The 24,828-nt window shown below is 38.1% G+C and overlaps 1 protein-coding gene across 50 annotated transcripts in view; it reads left to right on the forward strand.

Annotated features, from left to right (window-relative positions):
• The window catches only part of PTPRD (protein tyrosine phosphatase receptor type D), a 1,118,901-nt gene that overhangs the window by 1,021,173 nt on the left and 72,900 nt on the right, over positions 1 to 24,828 (forward strand). For all 50 annotated transcript variants that reach the window (XM_042455420.1, XM_042455423.1, XM_042455433.1 and 47 more), the window contains one exon: positions 11,676 to 11,799. In XM_042455420.1, the coding sequence (XP_042311354.1) occupies positions 11,676 to 11,799 (124 nt within the window). The remainder of the gene's footprint in view (positions 1 to 11,675; positions 11,800 to 24,828) is intronic.

Here is a 24,828-nt window from a genome sequence, read left to right on the forward strand (position 1 = left end):
AATTGAGCTGGATGCAAAGATGTGTGCGCAAGATCCTTCTGCTTCTTTTGTGTTGCAGCTCTTTGTATTCCTGAAAAGCTTCTTCTCAAGAGTGAAACTCTCCAAAAGAGCATGCAATTTCTTGTGCTTTATATGGGAGAAATCAGTAATCCATATTCTCCCATCCCACTCTGTCCCTTTTATGCACTGGGTACTTTTATTCAAGTCACTGGCTTTATCAAAACCCAGTGCAGTTTAAAGGAAAATGCTTTGATCCAAAAGAACATGCCTTCACATGATATATTACTACACTGGAAGATATGCTTCAATGATTAAGAAAAAATTAGTAAGCAATGTACAGTTTTTGTTCTTTTAATTATGATGGGGAATTCATGGAAGCAATTTCTGATCTACTGTTTAAGGAAATCAAAAGGAACAAAATGGGCTTTGGTTTCTGATTTCATCACATGAGGCTTCTCTCAGCCTTAACAGCAGTGCTGCCCAGGGGACATTTATGGACAACCAAAATATTATTTTTGTCAAGGGGGTCGTAAGGGTGGATGATGATGAGATTATTATTATTATTATTATTATTCTGCCCTTCAGAGTCTCCTGGATGGGCTAATGTGACAGCCTGGCCTTCCACAGTTGCCCACCCATCTTTGACATCAGGAGAATAGGAATGAGTTTTATTCTTTCTTCCTAATATTGAGGCATTTCCTACACTAAGCTGCATGAAGAAAAGGAAATTAGAGCTACAATCCAGAAAAAACGAGCTTGAATACTTCCCACTGAATACAGAGATCTCGGTAGACATGCATGTTATGCTGCGAAGTTACATTGGTCAATATGCATTGCTAGTACCTCTAACTGTTTAACCAATGTGGAGATACCTTTTTCCTGTCAGTGTTTATGATTATCACAGGATCAGATCTAGAATCGAAGCAGCAATACAGTGAATTCCTGATGCTATAGGATGAAACTTCTGCACTTAGCACTGATCCTGTTTCCTTGCTACCTGATTCCCAATCATTGTGGACTTTTCCTTTCACTGACATTTCTGTGAGTCCCATAATTCTCCTAGCCTTTGCCAAAATTTGTATATGTGAGAGAAGGAAAATTCTGCATCTTGCCAAATCTCACCTATCCTCGGACAAAGATGATGGGATGACATGGGAATAAACAGCACCACCCACCTTCATTATTCCCATTTTGAAATATCTGGTATGGAAAAAATAGTCTTGATCTCTGCCAGATAAATTAGAATGAGAAACAGTCCTCTTTAATATGGCATTCTTTACTTCCTGATGCCCAAGTCCGTAATCCAGTAGGAAAATGTAATTCTGTTGGCAAGTTGCCATGATGATGTATTAATGTTCATGCGTTTAGCATTCATGTTTTGCTAATGTACTATGTAAATCTCATTCGATTGGCAAGTTTCCTGAATAATAAAATAGCATATTATTATAGATTCATCTGATAGATGAAATTCACATAGCAGAAGTTGACATTGGTAAAATAGGGTCAAATTATTCATTTTCATGGGTAGTTAATGAATCTATTGTTCCACACCATCCATCTGCTGTGATGTCTACCAGGATCCATATTTTATTGTTAATTCTACAGTGCGATTCTTATTTTTCTCTTCCAGCCTGGCAGTATTCCAGTATTTCCTACATTTATGCTGCTGCTGCTGGGTAATTCAAAAAGTCACTTATAGCTATGCTACAGTTCAGCTCTTTTGCATGCTGTTTGATTTGTACAACTTGAGGATGTTGCCTGAAATTTGATCTCTCTCTCTTGCATTATACTCTCTGAATGGGGAGGAAAACCTAAGCACAAAGGAGAAAGTTATGTCCCCAAACTCATCCTTACTTTTATACATTTAAGGAGTTTTCCTGTTGTGTTCCCCAAAAGGATAAAAATGTGTTCACTCACTGCAGTCCAGTTGTACATCTTATCTCAGTTCTATCACATGATCTTGTTAAAATGTTTAAATATATCAGTACCAATTAACATGCTAAAGATAAACATGAAGTAAATATATATATATATATATATATATATATATATTAAAATATGTTTCTACTTCAAGAGGAAGCAAAAATGGAAATGCCAAGTTTATCTTAGTTTCATGTTTAAAGCATCTGGTTAATATAGTCTTAATTTGGAGTGCTCCCCAGTTAGTAAACCTATAGCTGTATAAGGACTGTATAAACTAAAACCACTGGGATTTACACTAAAGTGGTGTAAGATCTTGGCCTAAACAGGTCACAATTAAATGGCAGCCAATAAAATATACAACAGTTTCCAACAGACATACAACATTTGGAGTTAAAAAATATCCAAAGCTTTAGTCAGAACATGCAATATGAATACTGCAGCAGCTTTACCTTTTGAGAAGGAAATGTTATATTGCCTCATTGTAAAAAAAGAAAGGGGGAAAGGGTGGAGTGGTAGCAGCACTTTTGGGACTGACAGATATATTTTAGAATGAGCTGTTGTGGATTTCAGCCCACTTCTTCAGACAGACTGATAGTGTACAGGATCAAGCTACGGGCATTTAAATATGATTGCATAGTTGTGGGGACAGGATCATAGTGTAATGCAGTACAGCAAATTGTAGCCTTGCTAATATATGCCTTCAAAGGTGAAATGATACAGGTCTATCAAACAGTTTGGTGATGTGAAAGTAATAAATTGCGGCTATCTGACTGTCAGTCCTGTTGTGATGGAAAAATTTTCCCAGAAGAATTCTATTATTAATATGTAACCTGTAATGAAAAATCAAAAATTAACGTATGTAATGTGCCAAGAAAACATTATTTCTGTTAATACTGTTGTTAATGAATTGAAATATATCTCACTTCCGCTGCTTCTCTTCCCAATCTTCCATTGCATTTTAGTTTTGTTTCAGAACAGGACCTTGAAAGTCACTGATTTCATGTCCGGAAACATTAAAGTGTTATGGTCCTAGCTTGGGGGTTACTGTTTTTGTTGTTGTTAATTGCCTTCAAGTCATTTCAACCTATTGCTATCCCATGAATGAGGAACAGCCAAGTAGCCCTGTCCTCAGTCACCCTGCTCAAGTCTTGTGCAGTCATGGTGGTGGTTCCTCTGATTGAGTCTGCCCATGTTTTTTCATGATATGGCCAAAATATGACAACCCCAGTTTAGTCATCTTTGCTTCTGGGGACAGTTGAGGCCTGATTTGCTCTAGGATCCAGCCATTTATCTTTTTAGCAGTCCACAGCATTCACAGAATTCTTCTTCAGCACCACATCTCAGATAAAATTAATTTTCTTCCTATCAACGTTTTTCACTGTCCAGCTCTCGCAACCATATATAGAGATGAGGAATACTATGGTATGGACTATCCTAACTTTGGTGTTCAGTAATATATTTTTACACTTTAGGATCTCGTCTAATTGCAATTTTTACTATTAGATTTATATCCATTTATTCTCTTGCATAGAGATTGTCCTGTTGTATAATGCAGAATGTTGAATACAGTTGAACATTGCTGGCAAGGTGGCATGTATTACAATGGAGGATGAGCAAGTAAACACACCTCTGATGCTGTGGGTGATATTGTTTGGACTTGTCATGTTGCTGCCAGAACAGATGTGGGGGAAGAGCAGACATCTGTATTTGCAACAGTGCTTTGTTACTGTGTTTCCATTCATGTTGTGTGTCCTCTTGTAGATGAATAGTTGTTTAAAGCTGGGAGGATGTCTGTCTTTTTTTGAAGTAGATTGCCAATCTTGCTTTGTTGATTTGTAGTTATGTTCCCCCTGTACTTCAATATGTTGGTGTTGTAGTTTGAGAAATGCCCTGTTCCAAGTTGAGTCTTGTGTGTCTGAGCAGATGGGGTTGTACCAAAGAACGTGGTTGTAAACAATAGATTTGGTAGTGTGTTCTGGGTGAAATCTGGAGGCCTATAGTATATGCTGTAATCAGTAGACTTTTGATATAGCATAGTGGTTGGACATCCAATTGTTGTACAGTGGTGTCAAGAAATGGAACTTGTGTGGATTGTTCCAGGTTTAGGATAGTGATAGGATGAAAGTTGTCTAAATTCTGGTGGAACTCTGTATAAGTCCAAATGATGATGTCATCAGCATATTTCAGGTAAAGAAGACACTTCTGGGGGCAGGAATTGAAGAAACCTTGCTTCTAGGTCAGCAGTTGGGGGAGAGTATGTTGTGGTGCCATCCATGGCACTGCTTTAGATATGAAGTACATATTATTCCCAAAAGTGGAGTATTTATGAGTGACAGAGTTTGGTGTCCAGAATAATATTAATGATGGATTGATGTCCATCCTTATGTGGGGTGTTGGTAGATCGTGGTGTCATAGTGAGTAGGATAGAGATATCTGAGAGATTGTGGATAAACCATTCTTTCTTCAAAAAATCAGTTATATCTTTCCTATAGTTTGGAGTGTTGGTGGCATATCATCTGAAAATTGAGTTCATATATATGTCCTAACGGTAAACTTTACAGTGCTTAAAGCAGTGGGCTTCCAGGGTTTCTTGGTATATGTATTTCAGGTAGCAGATAGAAAGCTTCTGCTTGAGGTTCACGGACTGTCTCCATTTCAGTAGGATGCTGTACATCCATGTGGAATTCTCTGGGTAATTTGTGTAGGTCTTTCTGATATTCATCAGTAGATCTGTAGACAGTTTTTGGTTAAATGTCGTGTTGAACAATTATCTCTCAGCTTCCTGTATATAAACCAGCTTATTCATGATGAATGCAAGCCATCCTTTGACTATTTCTTTAATGACAATGTTGAGATTGTTTCTGCGACTGTGGAGAACATCTTGTTCTATGTAACTGAGGCCCGGTCCATATGGACAAGATAGGACACCCTCGTCACGTGCGAGGGTCAGCGCTTGTAGACGCCCCTCGCCTCTCACATGTGACGAAGGCGTCAAAATGGTGGCGCCCTGTACAGATGGGCACTGCCATTGTTACTTGCCGGACACATAGCGTTCACACGTCACGGCGCCATTATAACATCGCGAGTGCGCCATTGGCACACTGCAATGTCATAATGGCGTCGCAAGAAGAACCTGCTTTTCACAGGTTCTTTTTGGTCCATAGGGAGGTCCCACGGTCTAGAGGCTGCGGCTCCCCCATGGACCAAAACTAGGTGCCGGGAGACTGTCCTTTTTGGACGGTCTGTCCCGCGCCTGAGATTGTCTCAGCCTCAACATGCCACAATAGCATTCTATGAAAAAATACAATTCAATGTGATAACTTTCAGGTAGGGTCCATGTCGATTCTCTCTGTACCATTGACAAGTGTATTCCTGTGTGTTGGTTTAATGTGGAGACTAAGTGCTTGTGAGCTGTTTTCCTGGCTAGTGTCATTGTCCTTGAAAATATTCTTTGGGACCTAAATGACAGAAGAGAAACTCCAGATCAGGAACTGTATCATGTATGAGGATTTGTTGAGGAAGAAGAATGTGCCTCATGAAAGTACTAGTTCAGCATGTGACTGGATAGATTTACAGTATTATTATTTGCATTCATTGTATTTTGTTGTGTGCCATGGATGCTTCAGATAAAAACAAACTACATCTTGCAGATTTTTTTTCTTTTCTTTTTTTGGATAAATTTTGTCAATTGTTGAGTTGCTTGTTGTACAGAGTGCTATTGAGATGATTTAGCAGTTTTCTGGGGACAATGGTGCACAGTTTGTGAGTGTAGTTCAGTGATGTTATCCATAGTGAATTTTTCATCCCAATTTCCTTAGAAATGATACCTTGTTGATTGCATTTATTCAGAAAGAATAAACACTGGGTCTCAGTGTTTTAATACATTAATCTTCCATGAAAAAACCACCTCCTCTGTTAATGACAGCTTTATTGAGGAAAAGCTTTCAGAATGAATCTACTAGGAATTCTATTTAAGTGTCACCCATTAAACCATTAGAGCACCTATTAGAACTGTTAGCACAGACTTGTTATTCATGAGTTATTGGTCTTTTACACTTGTGGGATGTTTTTGCCAATATTACCCTGTTATTTGTTCCAACATGATCATTCAGACCTAGAAATTGTAGATTAGTTTTCTCTCCCTATGCAAGTCTTGCTGAAGTATGGTTCAGCTGAGAATACAAGGATAAAGATAATAGCTGCTGTCAGTTGTTTCTGACTTCACAGAAATGGGGTAACAATATTCACTTAGGACTAAATGTATTTGTTTACTTGTATACAAATATTTCTGAACTTCTCATCTCTGAAGATGTACCACATAGATCCAAACATGTTCCCTAATATCTTGAGTGGATACTATCTAAGAAGGAAAGGCACATTGAAATATATTACAGTTGGGTCTCCATATCCACAGATACTAAATCCATGGATTTCACCATCCACAAGACGGTTCTCTTCCCTGATTTTATAATCAGATTGTCCCTCTTTCTATAGCTACCCTATCATCCTCCTGCTCAACACCTGATGGCTTATGTAATGACACTTTGAGCAGCATCACCCTTTCCCACTCTAAAGCCATTTAGCGTTGCTGAATTGTTGTTGTTTTTCCTATAACAGTCAGAAGATTTTAGAGTGGTGGCTCTTCACAATACCTGATATGACAATTTTTCAGTAGGGTCATTTTCCAGGCAAAGCTTCTTCCAGAATATTTCTTGAGAAGTAGGTCTTGTTCAACAAAGGTCCCTCTTTTTGTTAATCCAAAGCTTCTTGATTGCAGTTCAGCCTTTTATATTGCTTCCTGTTAAGTGAAAATCCAGGATTACAGCAGTGGGATTATTGATCATGTAATTCATGTTCGGGGGGGGGGGGAGTTATAATTGATTTTAAATTGGTGTATAAGAAATTGGGATAAAATAAATAATAGAGGAAAATCAGAAACTGATGTCCCACCTCATCCCTGTAGAGACCTGGAACAAATATTAAAAGACTGTTAAGTAAAGCATTTGAAGGACAATCAAAATCCCGCTGCAGTACTTTATAGGAAACCTTAAAAGGAGCAAAATCAACAGGTGGTGAAGTGGATTAAAAGTTCCCGAGGCTGAAAAGCACTGGTAATGTTTTACCTTAGTGCAGTAATTATGTTTTAGAACAAGAAAATTTCCACAAATCTGCCTGATAAAATATGGATTTAGAAATACAGGCACATCAGATTGTAATTATTTGGCAGCCATGTCAGCTGGACTCTCCATGAAAAGGAGCAAAAAAAGGATTGTAATTTGAGACTTCTAGTGTGAAAGCACCCTTTTATTGTATTAAATATCTGGTTTTTGTGTATGCCTGAGACCTTTCTTTTTTGGACAAAGGTACAGTTTATATTTTTAAAAAAGCACAATATTTCATTTAGTAATAATGTTTGCTATTTGTATAAAAACAGATCTGCAAATATTCTAAAAAAATGAGCTCCCAATAAAGGAATTGACGGTTAAAGTGAGTGTTAAGATAATATCATGCTTAAGAAAATGTGTTTCAGGCCATGGTTAACAGAGGTGACATGCAGAAATAAACACCCAATAATTCACTACTGAAACCGGCAGTGTCACAGCCAGTTTGGTCTGCAGACTTTTAGTTTTCTTGTCAAGAAAGGGAAGAAAACTATAAGTGACACTCTAGATTGTAAAGTAATTTCTAAGGTACTTAGACACAATCGGTACTGCAGAAAAGATCAGACAATGTAAATCCTTCAATTACATTGCTAGACTCAATACAATATAACATTACCTCATGCAGAGCTGGCACAGTGCTGAATAACCATCATTAATTTAGATAGCCTTCTAGCGTACTAATGAAATTAAACCTTTGCATTTCAACTAATCAGCAGTCTCAGTTGTAGCTCTCCTATGTTCCTGAAGCACACATATTTGAAACATGGATGCAAAATGAGTCTTCCCTTTTAATGAACTGGATGATTGGACATTAATACTACATTTTTCATAAAAAGGAAGCATCTGTTCAATTGTTCAGACTTCTGAATAGTCAGCCTGTGCAAGACTACACTTCTATGAGTTCTCACAAAGGCTTTACCTTGAATGCCAGCATTGCTGACTGGGGGGGGGGGGTACAGTTGCATTATCATCTTATTTATTTATTTACTTATTTCCCAGCAATGAGACAGGCTTGCTCTGTGTGTTCCAGCTGAGCTTCCCCCTTTTGTTTGTAGCCCATATGTATGACCGATAAGCCAACACTCTCATCTCCTTCCTTCTGTAAGTAGCACTGTTCAGGCATTCTTCAAATACAGAAGGGTAGGAACATTGAGGTTCACCAAGCTAGCTTCCCCTTTCCATTCTTACTTTTGTCACCATCCAGATGTTGAGAGATAATATCAGGAGCAGAGCCTTTTGTGTCTAGGCTCCTGTGTAGTGGAATTTCAGGGTGCCAAGAATTTTAAGCCTACAGCTATCAGACGTACCTTCATGTTCCCATTTTTTTGTTGTTGTTAAACTCCAAAACTGTCTCAATCATTCCCCATTGAAAAGCAGTGAACTTCTGAATTTTTGTGCATATGTTTATTTTCTATAGTCTGTGAGTACAGGCTGCTATGTCTGGAAGAGATGATGACATTTCTGCATAGGGACAGAGCCTGGACAGCTGAAACGTCTTAAGGACTCAGAGAGTCATGGAATCAGTAGATTAGGCACAGAGAGAACTAGGATAGATAGACAGACTGCTGTTGTTTCCCACCCACCCCAAGTTAAGCTGAATTGAATGAACAAAACATTTTCTATCCACCTTGGCTTATTTTCTGTACAGCTTCTAGTTTAGAGCTAATCTGTTCTTTGAGGATTTATACGCTCATTAACTATAACATAATAGCTCTAGTGAGCCTGCAGAGGCTCTGATGTACACTGTGGAATCCTTATCTAAGCAGGTGTTTCCCTGTGCTTTGCTGTACTGGGAACACCTCTTTTCTCATACATGTGAAGCTTTTCCTAGCTCTTATAGGGGTTGGGAAGTCCCTCTCAGACTTCTATGTGCACAATGGAGCTCTGGAAAGTTTTAAACCACAACAACTGTGGTTGATCTCCTTGATGTTGTGCCAACAGACAACTACTGTTATTAAGAGGCAGCTGTACCTTACCTCATCAGTGATATAAATCTACTAGATTTTAAATGCAGCTAGTTTCCAGTATAATATGGGTATAAATGACAACTAGGCTGGAGTGTTTGCAAACACAAAATGCACAGATTAGCCTTGAGTGTACAAAGATGCTGTGCAGCAGATGTCCGACTTGAGCATTTGGTCTCAAGTCTAACTGTGACTGTGGTCCAAAACACACTGCAGAAATAATCCACTTTGAGACCGCTTTAACTGCCCTGGCTCATTGCTAGGGAATTCTGGGAACTGTAGTTTTGTGAGACATTTAGCCTTCTTTGTCAGAGAGCTCTGGTGCCACAATAAACTACAGTTCCCAGGATTCCCTAGCACTGAGCGAGGGCAGTTAAAGTGATCTCAAAGTGGATTGTTTCTGCAGTGTGTTTTGGACCTATCTTAGTTAAAGAGAGGGATTGTGGGCTAGACGAGCAGTTCTAGAGAATGTAGTGCTTCATTTGTTATTGAGTGATATGCAGACGTTGGAAATAATAAACAAAGCAATAGCTGTACCTCTAGCTCCAGGTATGAAGGCAGAGGATTTTCACTTAATAAGTGGGTGCATAAAAACTATGATTAGCAAGAAATAAAACTCTTGGAAAAGGTGAAATGTGTATTCCTCCTCCCCTCTCTTTTTGGATAAATACATAGCTTAAGAGAATAGGAAGGACTGCATTTTACTTTTTTTACTTTTCCTCATCATACTTCTAGTTAAAAGATTAATCTTTTAAGCCTTCTCTTCATAATGTCAGTCACACATAAGTGGTTCAGTTGAGTAAAACCATCACAGTACAAGCTTATTTTGTGTAAAAATAACAGGTTCTCACTCTGGTATTTGCTGCTGCTAATCATTTACTCAAACATTACCCCAATAATGAAATTTGTAGTCCTGGATTTTTTCCAGGTTAGTCACACAATTAAATGTGAAATGTGTATATGGCAATTTCCTCTGTTCCCTAAGGGATACCCTAAGAGAAATACTCTGCTTTGATATATTGATATAATTCAATAGAGAAGATATGCCTAGCTCAGGATTTCTGCTTATAGTGTGTACAATTGACATAATACCTTTAATTTTTTCATTACCAGTGTGAATCAAATAATATTTACTCAGAAGTGAATTCCATTGAATTCATTACTTTTAAGTAAATGTCCTTAGGAATGTAGCATGAGATAAGTATAATCTTTTACTTTCAGTAATGTGCAGATTTTTTCCTGTCTCCCTCGGTTCAGTTAGATGAAATAAACAGAAAATTGTGGGGGAGTGGGACTTGGTAACCCCTAAAAAACACCTTTTTCTTGTCCTCTACAAGATGAGAGTATAAGGGATGAAGGTGAGAATATCTGAAGTTCCCTGTAATGTGGGACAACAGTAGCAAAATTTTTATTGTGATGGCATTTCTTCAACTACAAAAATCATATCAAAATAACTTTGAATTTTGGCCAGGCTGCCACTCCAGTATGTCAACCTGCACAAGCAATCCTCATTAGAAAATTCAATAACAGCACTATAAATCACAAAGCCACAGTGACCAGTCTCATCCTGCCCATCAGTATACACTCAGCCCTCTGTAACCACATATTCTTCATCCACTGGTTCAACCATCAATGGCTTGAAAACATTACTCTCCCCCCTCCCCAAAAAATCCAAAAACCAAACCTTGATGTTGCCATTTTATTTAAGGAACCAACAGAGATGAGACAAGCTCCACGTGCTCTAAGATGGTCAACTGTTTATTTAGTGTTTATTTGGTGTTTAAAAAACCCAATGCATTTCAGCCAAACTAAGCCTTCTTTAGGGGCTGAGAACAAATATAAATACACTTAGAGCACGTGGAGCTTGTCTCCTCTCTGTTTGCTCCTTGGCTACATGCTTTCAGTTCCTTACCCATACATTTTATATAAGGGACACCATTTTACTACCTCATTAAATAACATGGGACTTGAACATCCATGGATTTTGGTATCCACAGGGGGTCCAAGAACCAAAGCCCAGCAGATACAAAGAGCCCACTGTATCCAGCTTCTTCCTTGCATCATAGTCTTTATATCTTGGGTACCCCTTTTCCACCATATTATGGTGGATATTCATTTGCTTATTTTGAAGAGTCCTTGTGACTTATTTCAGCTAAACAGTCAAAGATAGAAATAGGTTCAGAAGCCTAAGGTGTTCTACCAAAAATATATCTCAGAGATGGTGATATTTTTATTTTTTGGTCCTTGGGTTTGGGATCTGTATGCGCTTAATTTTGTCTTTCTTTTCATTATCCCACCACCACCACACACAGAGACGCCATTACAGATACATGGCTACAGGAGCAGTTTTGTGGCCACATATTCCATGTTTTAGTGAAAATCTGAGACTATGCTAATATATGCTTGGTGGATATTAGACTAAATAAAGTTTTAACTACCTGACAGGATTCAAATTTCATGGTTGATCTGTGGAACTGTGGACTGGGTATAATGTTTGCACTTATTGTGTCCCCCCCCCCATGCATAATACATGAATATTTCCACAATAAAAAATAGTTTGTCAACTGATAGCAACTATTTCTTTCTCTGTTTTTCTCATCATCATCCTTCCCTCCTCCTTTTTTAGTCAATTGATCCAGGCCAACAATTCACATGGGAACATTCAAACTTGGAAGTAAACAAGCCAAAGAATAGATATGCAAATGTTATTGCTTATGACCATTCTCGAGTTCTCCTGTCAGCAATAGAAGGTAAGATATTTTGAATATAGAATCAAGTGAAATGTAAAGTACTCTAACTTAAAAGCAGTTCAGATGTAAGTAAAACTGAGAATGTTGACATACATATATGTAATAAGAGTCATTTACATTTATATTTCGAACTGATGAAGGAAAGATTTCATTTCTAAATGTATTCATGCAGTGCTTTAAATCAACTGCAATAAGAGCAAATGGAATTTGTAAGTTGATGCGTGTGTCCATGTCCCTGTGTGTAAAGAAAAGAGAGAGAATGAGAGCTGAGGGAACAGAGACAGATACATGGCATCAAATCCTATCCAGTTCTGGCGGACTAGAAAAATCTACTGACCTTGTTCTGCTAGATTTCCTGGCATGTTCTTCCTGCCAGAGTCCAGCTTTTGTAGTGCCACCTATGAAGATTTCCATACCTGCCTGCATCGCTGCTAAAATGTTGCTCAAAGGTGGAGGAAGCATCCGTGTCTGGAAGCCAGGTGTGTTTCCTCAATCATCAGGGAATCGTTGCTTCCTCTTTTCCATCCCTGAATCGTTCCTGGGGAGAAGATTTCCTATGAACACAAAGTTTGCGTTCATAGGAAATCCGCTCCCCTTGTAACGATTCAGGGACATTAGAGGGAGTGACGATTCGCTGACGATTGAAGAAGCATGCCTGGCTTCCAGACATGTGTGCTTCCTCCACCTTTGAGCGACATTTCAGGGATGTATTAGCAGTGATGCAGGCAGGTATGGAAATCTTCTATGCCTTAAGTGCCTCAATGTGGTCCTTAGAGTAAAGTACTATAGTAAGAGAAGTTTGGCAAATGGTGTGCCTTCTCAACAGGGGATTTCCCCAGCTACTCCTGCCATAGGGCCTTAATTCTATTTTACCTACTTAGCCAGGCAGGTGGTTCAAGAAAAGCTGGTTGTACGGTCGGCCCTCCATATCCACAGATTATAGACAGATTTATCCATCACAGAATTTCTTCAAAAGCCAGCACTCTTCACTCTTGACTGCTCCTTGAGATAAAGGATGCTGTTTTTGGCACATGAAGATGCTTCAGCTAGCTTAGCTACTTGCATGGGAGATCATAGTTCTTTCTTTTTTATGTGCCATATGTTAAATTATACAGCAGTTAATCTGCAGTTACATAAACAGGTCTTATCTTATGCTACCCAAAACAAGCAGACATGGGACAGAGCGATGACTGTATTTATAGGTGTAATCAATTCTCCAGTGTGCTGTGCAGAGCCAAGTAAATGCTTACAGAAGGAAAACACAATCCCACTGGTTGAGCTTACATCTCTGCATAATTTTACTTTACTTTATTTATTTTTTTGCAGCTGCATATCTGAGGTTTTGATAACAGACAGAGCTTTTTCAAATATATTAGAAAATTTAAATGATTGCCTTAGAAAAAATGCCTGAAATAATCTGCTTACATTTGTTCCACCTGTAATGCTCATTTAAATGATACTGACTGCATTTTAGCAATGTCAGTTATATTTTCACATATCAAACCATTCCGTTCAAACATAACTTTACTTGTAAATTAACTGCAGTTTGGGCTTTTTAAAAAGAAACTTTTACAGGTGCACTTTTTGATGGAAGTGACTGCGGTTTGCATTTTCAACACCTTTACTATCCTGTTCAGTTTGTCCAATTGTTTGGGAAATTCAGGAAGGTATTTATGGGTGTTGTGGCTTTGTAAATTACTTTAATTTGCATAGAATAGTGATATAAACCACAAACGGTACATCTCACATAAAAGCAGCATCAAAGTTCCTTGGTGTTGTCCAGAATGGTAACTGAGTATGTAGAAAACCAAGTCTGAAAAAGCCACCAGGTTCAGTGTATGTCAGTGGCCCAAGAAACTTCTTGAAAAGGCAACAGTTTGCTTCATCAAAGTGGAACCAATGGTTTAAGTGTGGGACAATATGGCTGAATGATGCCTCAGTCGTAAAATGCATCACATGCGAGGTGGGCAGACTCGAGAGCACTGGTCTTGCTCCACCAGCCATTCCACCTGGATCTGAGGTTCCCTGACTAAGCAACAGTTCCTATAAACCTTCAGCCAAATGCATACAGAAGCCCTCCTCTGACTTTTGTGCCAAACATGGGAAGATGAGTGTTCGAGAGTTTTGTTCATCCTCAGTTAGATCCAGCACTGTTTTTATTATGCAGTGTCCGAACTCAGTGATAACATGTACAGTTGTTTTGATGTTAAGACTAGGAATATACATCAGACTTGGTTCAACTCCCAAATTTTAAATTGAATGAAGCCACTCTAGTATTTCCTGAGGTGAAGTGGCTTTCCTTCTGAAATAACCAACAAAGATGCTGGTTGTGTGTTACATTTTGTTTACAATTTGGACTATGGAAAGACACCATCTACCTCCAAAATAACATTTTACTTTTTGTGGCTATAAAAGTGCCCAGGTGTAAGGGGGAGTCAGTGGTTGAAAGGTCATTGAGAGATTTTACCACTGCTTGTCCAAACACTGTGATATGGAGTAAGGATCATGAGTCCAATAAAGCGATTTCTTTTCTGCCTCCCATGCCCTGTTGTTATGTTGTGCCCTATGTTTGATTAAAAACATGTTCATTATTTCTCATCTTTTCCTATCTCTTTCAATTCTTCTCTGTTTTCCCAATTAATCATTTGCAACAGTAGGTAGTGTAATAGCCTTGGCATTCAGTTTTGTGAGTGGTGAGAGCTTCAGGGGTGCAAATTATTTATTCAGGGTCCTATTTATTTGAATAAGATAAAGGGAGATGCATGATATGTGTTAAAAATGTTTACATGCAGGCTAAGCATAAGCATATTTCAGATTTCTTCTCTCCCTTTCCAATGGAACAGGCAGTTCTGCAAGCTGAAGATACCACCAGTGTTGACATTAGGCACTTTTCCTGATCTAGGCTTTTAAAATATATCTTTATTTTATGTTTCTTTCAGTGTTTTTTAATGTATCCCCACTAACTATGGAATGTCTGTGCATATTTTTCAAATACAATTTTTTTAGCTGTGTGAATTTTCTAGTAAACAGTTAAAAAAAGTGGAGACAGAGAATCTGACATGCACTGATTGCTCTTGATAAAAAGAAATCAAAAACAGAAAAAATACATGTATGTCTTCATTTATAGTTTCTGGGATCACAACTGGAATACATTCATTAAAGAATATCTCAGGTTAATGCAAATTTCATTTCCATCTCTGTTGTCAGGTGTTAACAGATCTTGATCCAGGATAAAATACACTAATGCCTCTGCTCACAAAAGTCCTAGAGTCCAAAATCACAGTATCAGAAGAGATCACAAGGAGCCAAATAAACCAAATCCTGTGGTCTGGTTATTGAGCAACTTTTAATGAACAATCACTCTTTAGTAGTGTTTTTTCTATTCAAAAATTGTGAAGGCAAAGGTTACCAAGAAGGAACTCACAGCATATTCTCATTTACCTGTCAAAACCCTGTGAGGTGGGTTAGATTATGAAATTTAAACCCATGCCTTCCCAAACCAACTGCAGCACTCTCACTGCTGCACCATATTTTGGCTGTGGCCATGCTCAAAGTGTTAACAGATATTCTTGAATTTGTCATCCATAAGAGTTTCCCAAGCTGTGCTTTTGATATAGCAGTGACATAGAGTTTTCCAGCTAGGAATTGATCCATTTATACATCAGTATAAAATAGTTTTTAGCACTTGAATCCAGTCTCATGAAAAGTGGTTAGCGTTATTTCTCTACCCTAGTTCTCTGTGTAACCTTTACGGTCAGAGCTTTTGCAAGAATTTTATGCAAAATCTATGAGACCTCTTTTATATTTCCAAGAAACTGAATTTTAAAACACTGGGTTGTAATTTAAGCTGAACATCTTTTTTAATCTTCAAGACTTTATTGTCAGCTTCCAAAGAAACAGTAAACATTCCAAATATGAAAATATATAGGCTGCCTAACACATTACATTCATTTCACAGCTGCATTTGTTTTTGGTTACTATAGAAACTAGTCCTTTGATGATCTTAGAGAATTTTTTAAAGGAGTTTAGCCAAAAATGTTGGACCCAGAGTGCATATTTCATTACATTGATTTTATCCTCCAAAGGATTTTCCTCATCTAGAAAAAGATCTTGCAGTCAACATCAGTATTTTTAATGGTTTTCCATTAAGCCCATCATTGGAGAACAGCAGGAATTAACATGTGCTAGAATGGGGTCTGAGTGGGGTGTAGTTTTGTCTTCTGTCAATGTCGGAAAGCCAGTATAATATATTAGGCGAAATGATGACTTTTCTTCATAGCCTATTCAGCTATTAAGTTGACTATGTGGTCTTGGACACACTTTTATTCTTTATTGTAAGACCCCTGAGTGCAACTACACTATAGAAATAATACAGTTTGACACCACTTTACTGTAGCTCCATCCTATGGAATCCTGACCTTTGGGAATTTTGCAAGGTCTTTATCCTTCTCTGCTAAAGAGCGCTGATACCTCACAAAATTACAAATGACAGGATTCTGTAGGATGGCACCATAGCAGTTTAAGTGTTGTCAAACTATATTATTTGTTCAGTGTAGATGCTGACACAGGTCTATGTGTGTTCTGCGCTTTTTGGATGAAAGACAAGACATAGATAAATTTGGATAGCAGCATAAGTCATGAGTTCAAATACCCTTAAGGCACCAGATCCCCTTTGATCTTGGAAGCAAAGCAGAGTCAGGCCTGGTTAGTACTTGGGTGGAGGATAACCAATGAACACCAGGTAATATTGGCTAGATTTCAGAGGAAGGCAATGGTAAATTATCTCTGAGTACTCTGTGCATATGAAATTCATGGATTTTCCATAAGTGAACAGGTGACCTGAAATCACATACACATATAGGATATGTAATAACTGTTTTAGTACCTTTCACATCCCAACCTCTACCCCCTAACCACTATTTGATTTTCCATTATATGAATACAGTTTTCCATGACAGTTTTCCATTAAACATTGTATGTTTCCTCTCTCTGTGTAGTACCCAATGATCTTTAAATGATGCAGTTTTGCAGTGTGCTTTCCTTAGATTTGATGCTACTACTTTGAGCCCTCACATTGTTTATTATTTAAAGAGTTTGCCACTAGCAGCTTTCCCAGTGAGATTTTTTTCTGCCATGCTTCTTATGTGTGTGCATTTACTATGGTGGCTTTTAGTAATCTACTTACCAATATGTATCTTCTTTCAAGCTAACCTTATCACAATGAACATTTTTTATTTGCATCCTGTTTAGCTTCCTTTACGCCTTAGTTAAAAGACAACAACAGCATTGTTTCCCATCAAGGGTAGTACATCTTCATCCGTTTTGTACATTCATCTATTTTCTGGAGGTAATTGTTTACAAGTGCTATGGAGCTTAATCCTATTACTTCCAACTCTCTTTTAAAAGATTCTTTAATTGCACATTTACTAGAAAAGCATCCCCAAAACAAAGGTTTATGGTTTAATTTGCCTTACATAGGGAGATTGTGCAGTACTTAGCCTTTGTCAAGACTTGAAACAATTTCATGATGCGATTTTAGTCTGCAAATAAAGTGTGAAGTCTAATTAAAGCTATTTAAGATGACAACTTTCTTCAGTGAATCAAAGGAAGAATGCTGAGGTCTGCATTACCAGCCCTATTGTGTAGCGCTCTTTCATTTACCTTTGTACACAGAAAATGTTCAGCTTGTTTTTATGTCTTTTTATTCCTGAAAGCAGTCTAGTAGTAAATCACTAACAACAGTGAAAGAGTTTCTTATACCCTGTGATGTGGAATAATTTTGTTGCCATGTTTTTCATGCTTCCCATGTGCATGTGTGTGCACACCCTCATATCCTCATTTGTAGATGTGTGCAAAAGAACATCTTTAAGACAGATTGATGTTTGAGATTGGAAAGAAGGAAAACATCGAAGTGTTACAGTATGTACATATATTTTTGTCTTCACAAAAGCAGAATCCTTAAGAAAATTAGTTCACATCCCTTTGAAACAACTGTTAGTATCAAAGGCATATGTTAACAGTAAATGGACTGCTTGGAAACAATGGGCTCAAATTATTTTGCTTTCTCCCCATGAGAAGAATGAGATGATGTTTGAATGGTTCATAGCAGGGCTGTTTCTGTTGTGCCACAAGATGTTTATTCTTTAAATTAGTTCACAGTCAGATCTGGGACATGTTTGCTGGCACACAGTCCTGTGCATTATATGCTGAATGAAGCTCAAACTCCAGTTTCACTAGTGTTGAAAACAGAGTCCTACAACATTCTCATTAGGGTTATTTAAAGAACAAACTTGACCCATTGTCCCTTTTATGGCCCAGACCTTTGCCAAGGAAAGAAGGAAGGAAAGAAAGAAAGAAAGAAAGAAAGAAAGAAAACTGGATATCAAAATGACTGACATCACTAACTGTTATATACAAATTTAAGTAATGATGGCAATTGCTGCTGTGCTTGTGGGTAAAGATGCCTTAAAGCTATGAAGCTAACATGGGGTTGAAGAATTTCATTAAACTGTCTGTCCCTTTTGATTGTTTTTGGACTATCAGATGTGACATAGCAGCACCCAGGGCTTCTCCCCCATCCACAGCATTGAGTGGGGACTCTGTGAAGAAAATCAGGCCTATAACATGTCATCCCATTTATAGTCAGTTAGGCATAATTTCACTTTTCTTCTGTTTTCCAGGTGTTACCATTTTTAGTTTTATTTAGCTTTATACTGTATAGCTGAGAATTAAAATGACAAGGGACCTGCCCAAAAGGCATTGCCTGAGGTAGTTTTCTTTTCTTTTCTTTCTTCCTTTTTTTGCGAATGAGAGGATAATAAATTTAGCAGTCTCTCAGTGTAAAGCAAAAGCATGAATGCATAATGTTCTGTAGCTCTTTTAAGCACTTCCTCACTAAACAGCTTTTGCCACAAACTCCAAAAACTTAGCATTAGACCATTTAGCATTACCACTAATGGAAGGCCAACCCCCTCCCCCTAATCAATAAAAATATTTTTATGAACCAGAAATAGTTCCCTTTATCAGCAGATTTTGTTGCCAAATCACATTTTTTAAAAAATAATAGCATTTCCGACATTCTAGGTCAGGCTTCTTAAGTTACGTACGTTGGGCCTGTGTAAGTGCCTTCAAATCTCCTTTTGACTTATAGGAACTACATAAATTTCCCAGGGTTTTCTTAGCCAAGGAATACTCAGAGATGGTTTTGCCAGTTCTTTCCTCAGAAATATAGTCTATAGCACCTGATATTCATTGCTAGTCTCCCATCCAAGTACTAACCAGGGCTGACACTATTTAGCTTCCAAGAACAGATGGGATCTGACACCTTTAAGGGAAGCAACAGAGGCAACAAATAAATATGTACAGTATTAGTAAAGTGCTTTCACATTCAGTCTCTGAATGAGGACTGCCATTTCCATCTCCAAGCTACAGTTCCAAGACCCCTACTACCACTTCTTTAGCATTTTTTGAACAGTCTTAGGGAAACAAAAACTAAGGTTTTACTGTGTAAAGCATGCATAATTATGCAGCCATTCCTATCCAAGATAAATTACAGAATTATTCAGATAGCTATAGTGCAAAACTGAAATTTAGTATATTAGTGAAACCTGTGGCTGTTGGATATTTTTGAATTCCAACTTCTCTTAGTCCTAGTCAGTTTAGCTGACAGTGAGAGATGACAGACTAGTAATTCAATATCTGGAGGATCACAGGTTTCCGTTCCTGATTTAGAATCTCCATTTTCATCCTTGATTGATACACAAGTGATACATTCTAGACGAAAAAACATTCTTGGCATGACTAAAGAAGAACATCGACAGTCTGCTTATGTTACAGGACTTCTCAAGACTCCAGTGCTTTCTGCTTCTGTGGGACCTACAGTACAGTGAATAGCATGTTTCCTATCTAATGTTCTCTTACATGGACTGATGACTGTTTCTTATTTTCAGATCACTTCTGCACCACCTCTCTTCCAGTCCACTCAAGGACAGTGTACTTGAGATTCCCAAGTGATCTCCCTTTTACACACTCACTAGACCCAATTTAGCTAAATTTCAACAGGGTTGCTTTGACATGTGCCTTCAGACCATTCTAATGTTCTGATAGCTGCCTAGACAGACTGTCATTAATGTGCCATCTGTGCTAATCCTGCTAGGTTATTTGCACTAGCAGCATTCAGTACAATCCCCATGCAAACATAATTTCCTAAACAAAGATCTGGTTAGTCTAGAAACCTTCAGCAGTGGCTGGCCGTATGTGGCTTATGGATGATACTCATAAAGCTCTCCATCTGGAAGTACCCATTTTTTCCCCAGTGTCTTCAATTGTAATTCAAAGTATGCTGACATGATATACAATATAAGCAGTGGTAAAACCTGAGAGGTATTGTCATTGTATTCAGGAGGAGAACTGTCTTTTATCATTATACTGAGAGGGGCTAAATTTACTAAACCTAAAATAAAACTGCTTGAGATACCATTCAAAAGGCCTAAAGCTGATTTTTGGCCCACACATTTCTCAACTTTGATTCAAACAGAAGAACAGGATCTCATAAATGTCGTTTTCTGAATCTTGTTTCGTGGGGTTCAAAGAAGACTAGAAAGACATTAGTTTAAATATTGGCCATTTCTCATAACATTAAAGCATCATTTCTGGTAGCTAAAAGCAAGCCTTTCCCCAAAAAATCCATTTGCCACATTATGCAAGAAAAGGTGGGAATGCATTTCCCCCCCCCTTTTTTTTTTTGTTTGCATTTGTTGCTCTTTGTTTTCTTTTCGGGGCTTTTATTTTTGAAATAATATGTGCATCACAGAACAATACCAGACATTTGTAAATGTAATTCTAATTTATGCAGGAAAATGTTTCTTTTGTACATGGCTAGTCCACATCGTTTGGTTATAATACCCACTAGGTATAGATTTCTCTTGCTGGCCTCATTCTCCCTCTCATGTGCTTTGTGCAGAAGTGTTTTATCATCTTTGATAAATGTAGGATGTGTGGCATTGTGCCCGGCTGGTGTTATTTTCTGAATCATTAACTCACATTTCCACATTCAGGAAATTCATGTAAGGCTTTTCATCTGCCCAGAAAGTTTGCAGAACCCAAATGCTCTGCTTTATAATAAACTACTTTTTTAAAAAAAAGCTTAGAGTTTCAAAACTAGGCCCTTAGAAGTAGATCAGGTACTCTGCCTTTATTATATCATGTTTGTGGAATCAGTAGCCATCATCTTTCCCCTTGTTTGGGTCTTCCTCACCTCTGCACACAAGCAATTGCTATGACCAAAACCCAGCTGGGCTTTGGGGAGGTGCTAAGCAAGCATATTTGCCTTTGTTCCATTTGGTTTTTTAAAATATATCTAAATTATTTTTAAGCCACTTATTATTGCAGATAATTTCTAAGCAGCTAACATTGTAGAATACAGTGTGCCTGTGCGATACGTGGACATACTATACTCAGCTTTGACCTTACACTGATGCCGCGTGACAATTAAGTAAATGGTGCACACTCCCCATTGTTTGCAATGGGGCATGAGCATACGTGGATTTCTCTTTACGCGAAGGGATCTGGAATGGATCCCCCCATATGAGGGAAGGGCCCACTGTATAATATTTCATAAAACAACAAGAAGAGAATCCCCAAGAAAACATATCAATAAGTGTATTTCTTGTCTTACCAGGAAGCCAGTTTGCTGGCCCAAAGCAGAGCAAGCACTATGGCTGTCCTGATACTGTGACAGGTTTCTTTCCCCCAAAAGACTGTATTTCTACAGGAGTTTGAGAAGCAGTGGTAACTATCAGCCAATCAGACTGAAGCATTGGCTGGTGTTTGGAACTGGAATGAGGCTGCTGACTAGTTTTCTCTTTGGTCAGGCACTGGGGGATATAAGCAGCCCCTCAGTGTTCTGAGCTTCTTTTCAGAACAAAATCCTCAGGAAAACATATCTGTAATAAGGGAGTTGTATCGTATGTTACCTATCTATTTGTCACAACTTTGTAGGCTGTGTGTATGGGATCTTGATCCTAGATTATGGATAATAGTGCTGCCTGGTTGAACTAATGGGGGTAAGGGGTCCTATTTTTGGACTTTGATGTAACAGTTGAGATCATACCTAGCTCTAGATGGTGCTGAATGGTCACATCCCCAAGTTATAGGAGATCCATGCAGTGGCTTCTCTAGGATCATCTGGCAAGATGGCTAGGCTTCAGTTTAACAGAGAGTTTGGTCGATGCCTGAATCTATACCTATGTCAGTACCAGCAACCATAGCCAATTAAAGCTGTGAACTCATTTCTCTCCATATTATGTGTCGTGGTGTTCTGTATGTCAGTGGCGTAACTAGATCCTTGGACCAACAAATAGCAGGTACAGTACCAGTATCAAACACTAGAAAAGGCCAGAGCAACAAGATGTTAAGAAATGTTGGAGGGAAGGTGCAGACTCTCACAGAATCTTTAAACTGTGGCCAGGAAGAGGAGATAGTTGAATAATAGATAATGTTCATTTCTGTGTAACGTCCTTGTGATAATCTGCTGGATACAATCATGCTAATGAAATTTCACCCAGTGATCACAGAAACCCCATGCCTATAAATGAGGAGACAATCTTTGAAGTTTTATCTTTTAAAACTTCCTTGACATGAAAATACATCTTTATTCTACATTACCTCCTGTGAGTTTATGACACTATGTTTCTCCTCTTTGCTTTATACTCATAACAACGCAGCGAGAAGGTTCAAGTTGAGAGGGATTCAGAGTATTTCAAGGCTCTTTGGGGAGCAGAATCAAATTTCTCAAATCCCAGTCTAATTCTGTAGTCACTTCACCACCAGACTTTGAGACCTTGTGATGGAAAGACTTCAAGAAAATACTGTGGTCTGAGTGTGTATGTTCATAGATATTTTCATGTGATGCCTTATGTTTAGTTTCTAATTTCACACTAGACTCCATAATAATATCCATAACTATTGTGCTGAAGCTATCAGACACTCTGAAATTCATTTTATTTATCAATACAAATGTACCATGTATAATATGTGTATGAATACTGACAAAATAAATTGGTAGTCAGGAGGTGACATTTATTGTCTTCAGGAAACTGCTGTTCGTTCACACAGCACACTTTCTTTCCTATATACAATGGGTAGCAGCAGTTCTCTTTATTTTAGTAAGACTTTTTCAGTCAGCATGAGTGAAAAAACAGTCTACACATTACTTTATGTCCACACAAGTGGATGTCAAGACTGTGATGAAGAGGTATGAAAAATATGAATAATTAGAGTATGTTCTTTCACCATTTCCAAATCTGAACGTGTCTTTCCAATAGTGTTTTGTGTCGATGTTAACTTTTCAATTCAATTCATAATTTCATATTAATTCAAAACCACCTTACAGTGTTTGTAAATTAATTTCCCTATCTTTGACATAGTTTCTGTAGGATAAATCCCATTCAACATCATGAGTATACATGTTTTTTAAAACACATGCTTACACTTTTACTGTTTCAGCTCCTGGATGATCAAGAATATTTGCTATTAGATATAAATGATAACCTTGGGTCCTGACTCTTATGTGTGTGCACTACTATTGAGCATCTAGCCAAATGTTGCACATACACTAGAATGAAGCCAAAACCTGCATGGCTTTCATTGGTTGCATATACGTGCCTTTCAACTGTGCTAAAAAAAGAAGAGATTGGTGTGAGAAGTGGTCTTGAATAGTTTTGATACAGAAATTCTCTTCATTTACCATGGGTTCTTAAGTCCTTGTAGTAACATTTTCCTCCCCATTTCCCTTTCTGAGAAGATAGTGAGTGAGCAAATAGTCATTACTTTGTTCCTAACGTTAAGAGCAGTCCAAATGCAGTTTGCTGCTGCTTATGCAGATTTTTAAAAGTCTTTATGGTTTTTCAGGGTCAGCAAGGATGAAACTGCAGGTCAAAGCAAACTTCATAAATAATCCATACAATTTAAAAATCCTTTCCAAACTGTATTGAAATTTAAATAGGGTCGCCATAGGTCAGTAGTCTGCTTCAAAGATAATTGAGTGGTAGAATGAAGAATTAGGCACATGGGGAAATAATATTTTTTTAGCAAAAGGAAAGTTCTCGTAATGAGATTATTCTATTATAGTTTCGGATTGTTCCATTTATTTTGAAGGGCTCATTTACTGTGCCTGCTGATGGCTAAAAGTCGGGCAGTAACATAGCCCTCAACTGAAGCATGATCACAGAAGACCAGTTGGGAAAATAAAAATCTGGACCCCAGTTCTTGTTTACTCTGAGGTTTTCAGTTTCTGTCACTGTGGTCAGTCTGTCTGGGTGGAGAAGTCAGTTTGTTCTCTGTCAAGCTGTGATCCCAGCTGCATTCTCCTTATTTTCATCAGTAAAGGCTCCAGTTGACTTAAGTGGGACAAAATAAACAGGCTGCAATTGGGAAGGCAGATGCTTTGTACCTCTGTTTGCAGACATCATCAAAACACACTGTACCCTCTGGTACACCAGCCTTGATTCTGTTGCTCTGCTCAATGTAAAATTTTCTTCCTGGATAGTTAATCCCATATTTTCTTATATCCCCTTTTAAATTTCCATACCTAGCATTCTTGTGATCCACATTCTGTACCTTTTGGTGCCAGGTGAAGACTTTTTTAAAAAAATCTGCAAGCATTTTAGGAATGGTTTATAGTGCTTTTAGATGCTAGTAGTGTTTTTAGGAGACCCAATGTAGTGTGGTAGTTTGAGTATTGGATGACTCTGGAGACCAGGGTTTGAATCCCCACTCAGCAGTAGAAACCCCTGGGGTGACCTTGGGCAAGTCACACACTTTCAGCTTCAGAGGAAAGCATGGGCAACTCCCCACCCCCGGACAAATCTTGTTGAGAAAACTCCATGACAAGTTTATCCTAAGTCGGAAACAACTTGAACTTACAAGACAACAAAAACAGTATGAAGTCAAAGGCTTTCACGACCGACATCCAGAGTTTTTGGTGGGTTTTTCAGGCTATGTGGCTGGGTTCTAGAACACGGTCACATA

This window comes from Sceloporus undulatus, chromosome 2, assembly GCF_019175285.1.
Source record: "Sceloporus undulatus isolate JIND9_A2432 ecotype Alabama chromosome 2, SceUnd_v1.1, whole genome shotgun sequence".
Classification (NCBI taxonomy): domain Eukaryota; kingdom Metazoa; phylum Chordata; class Lepidosauria; order Squamata; family Phrynosomatidae; genus Sceloporus; species Sceloporus undulatus.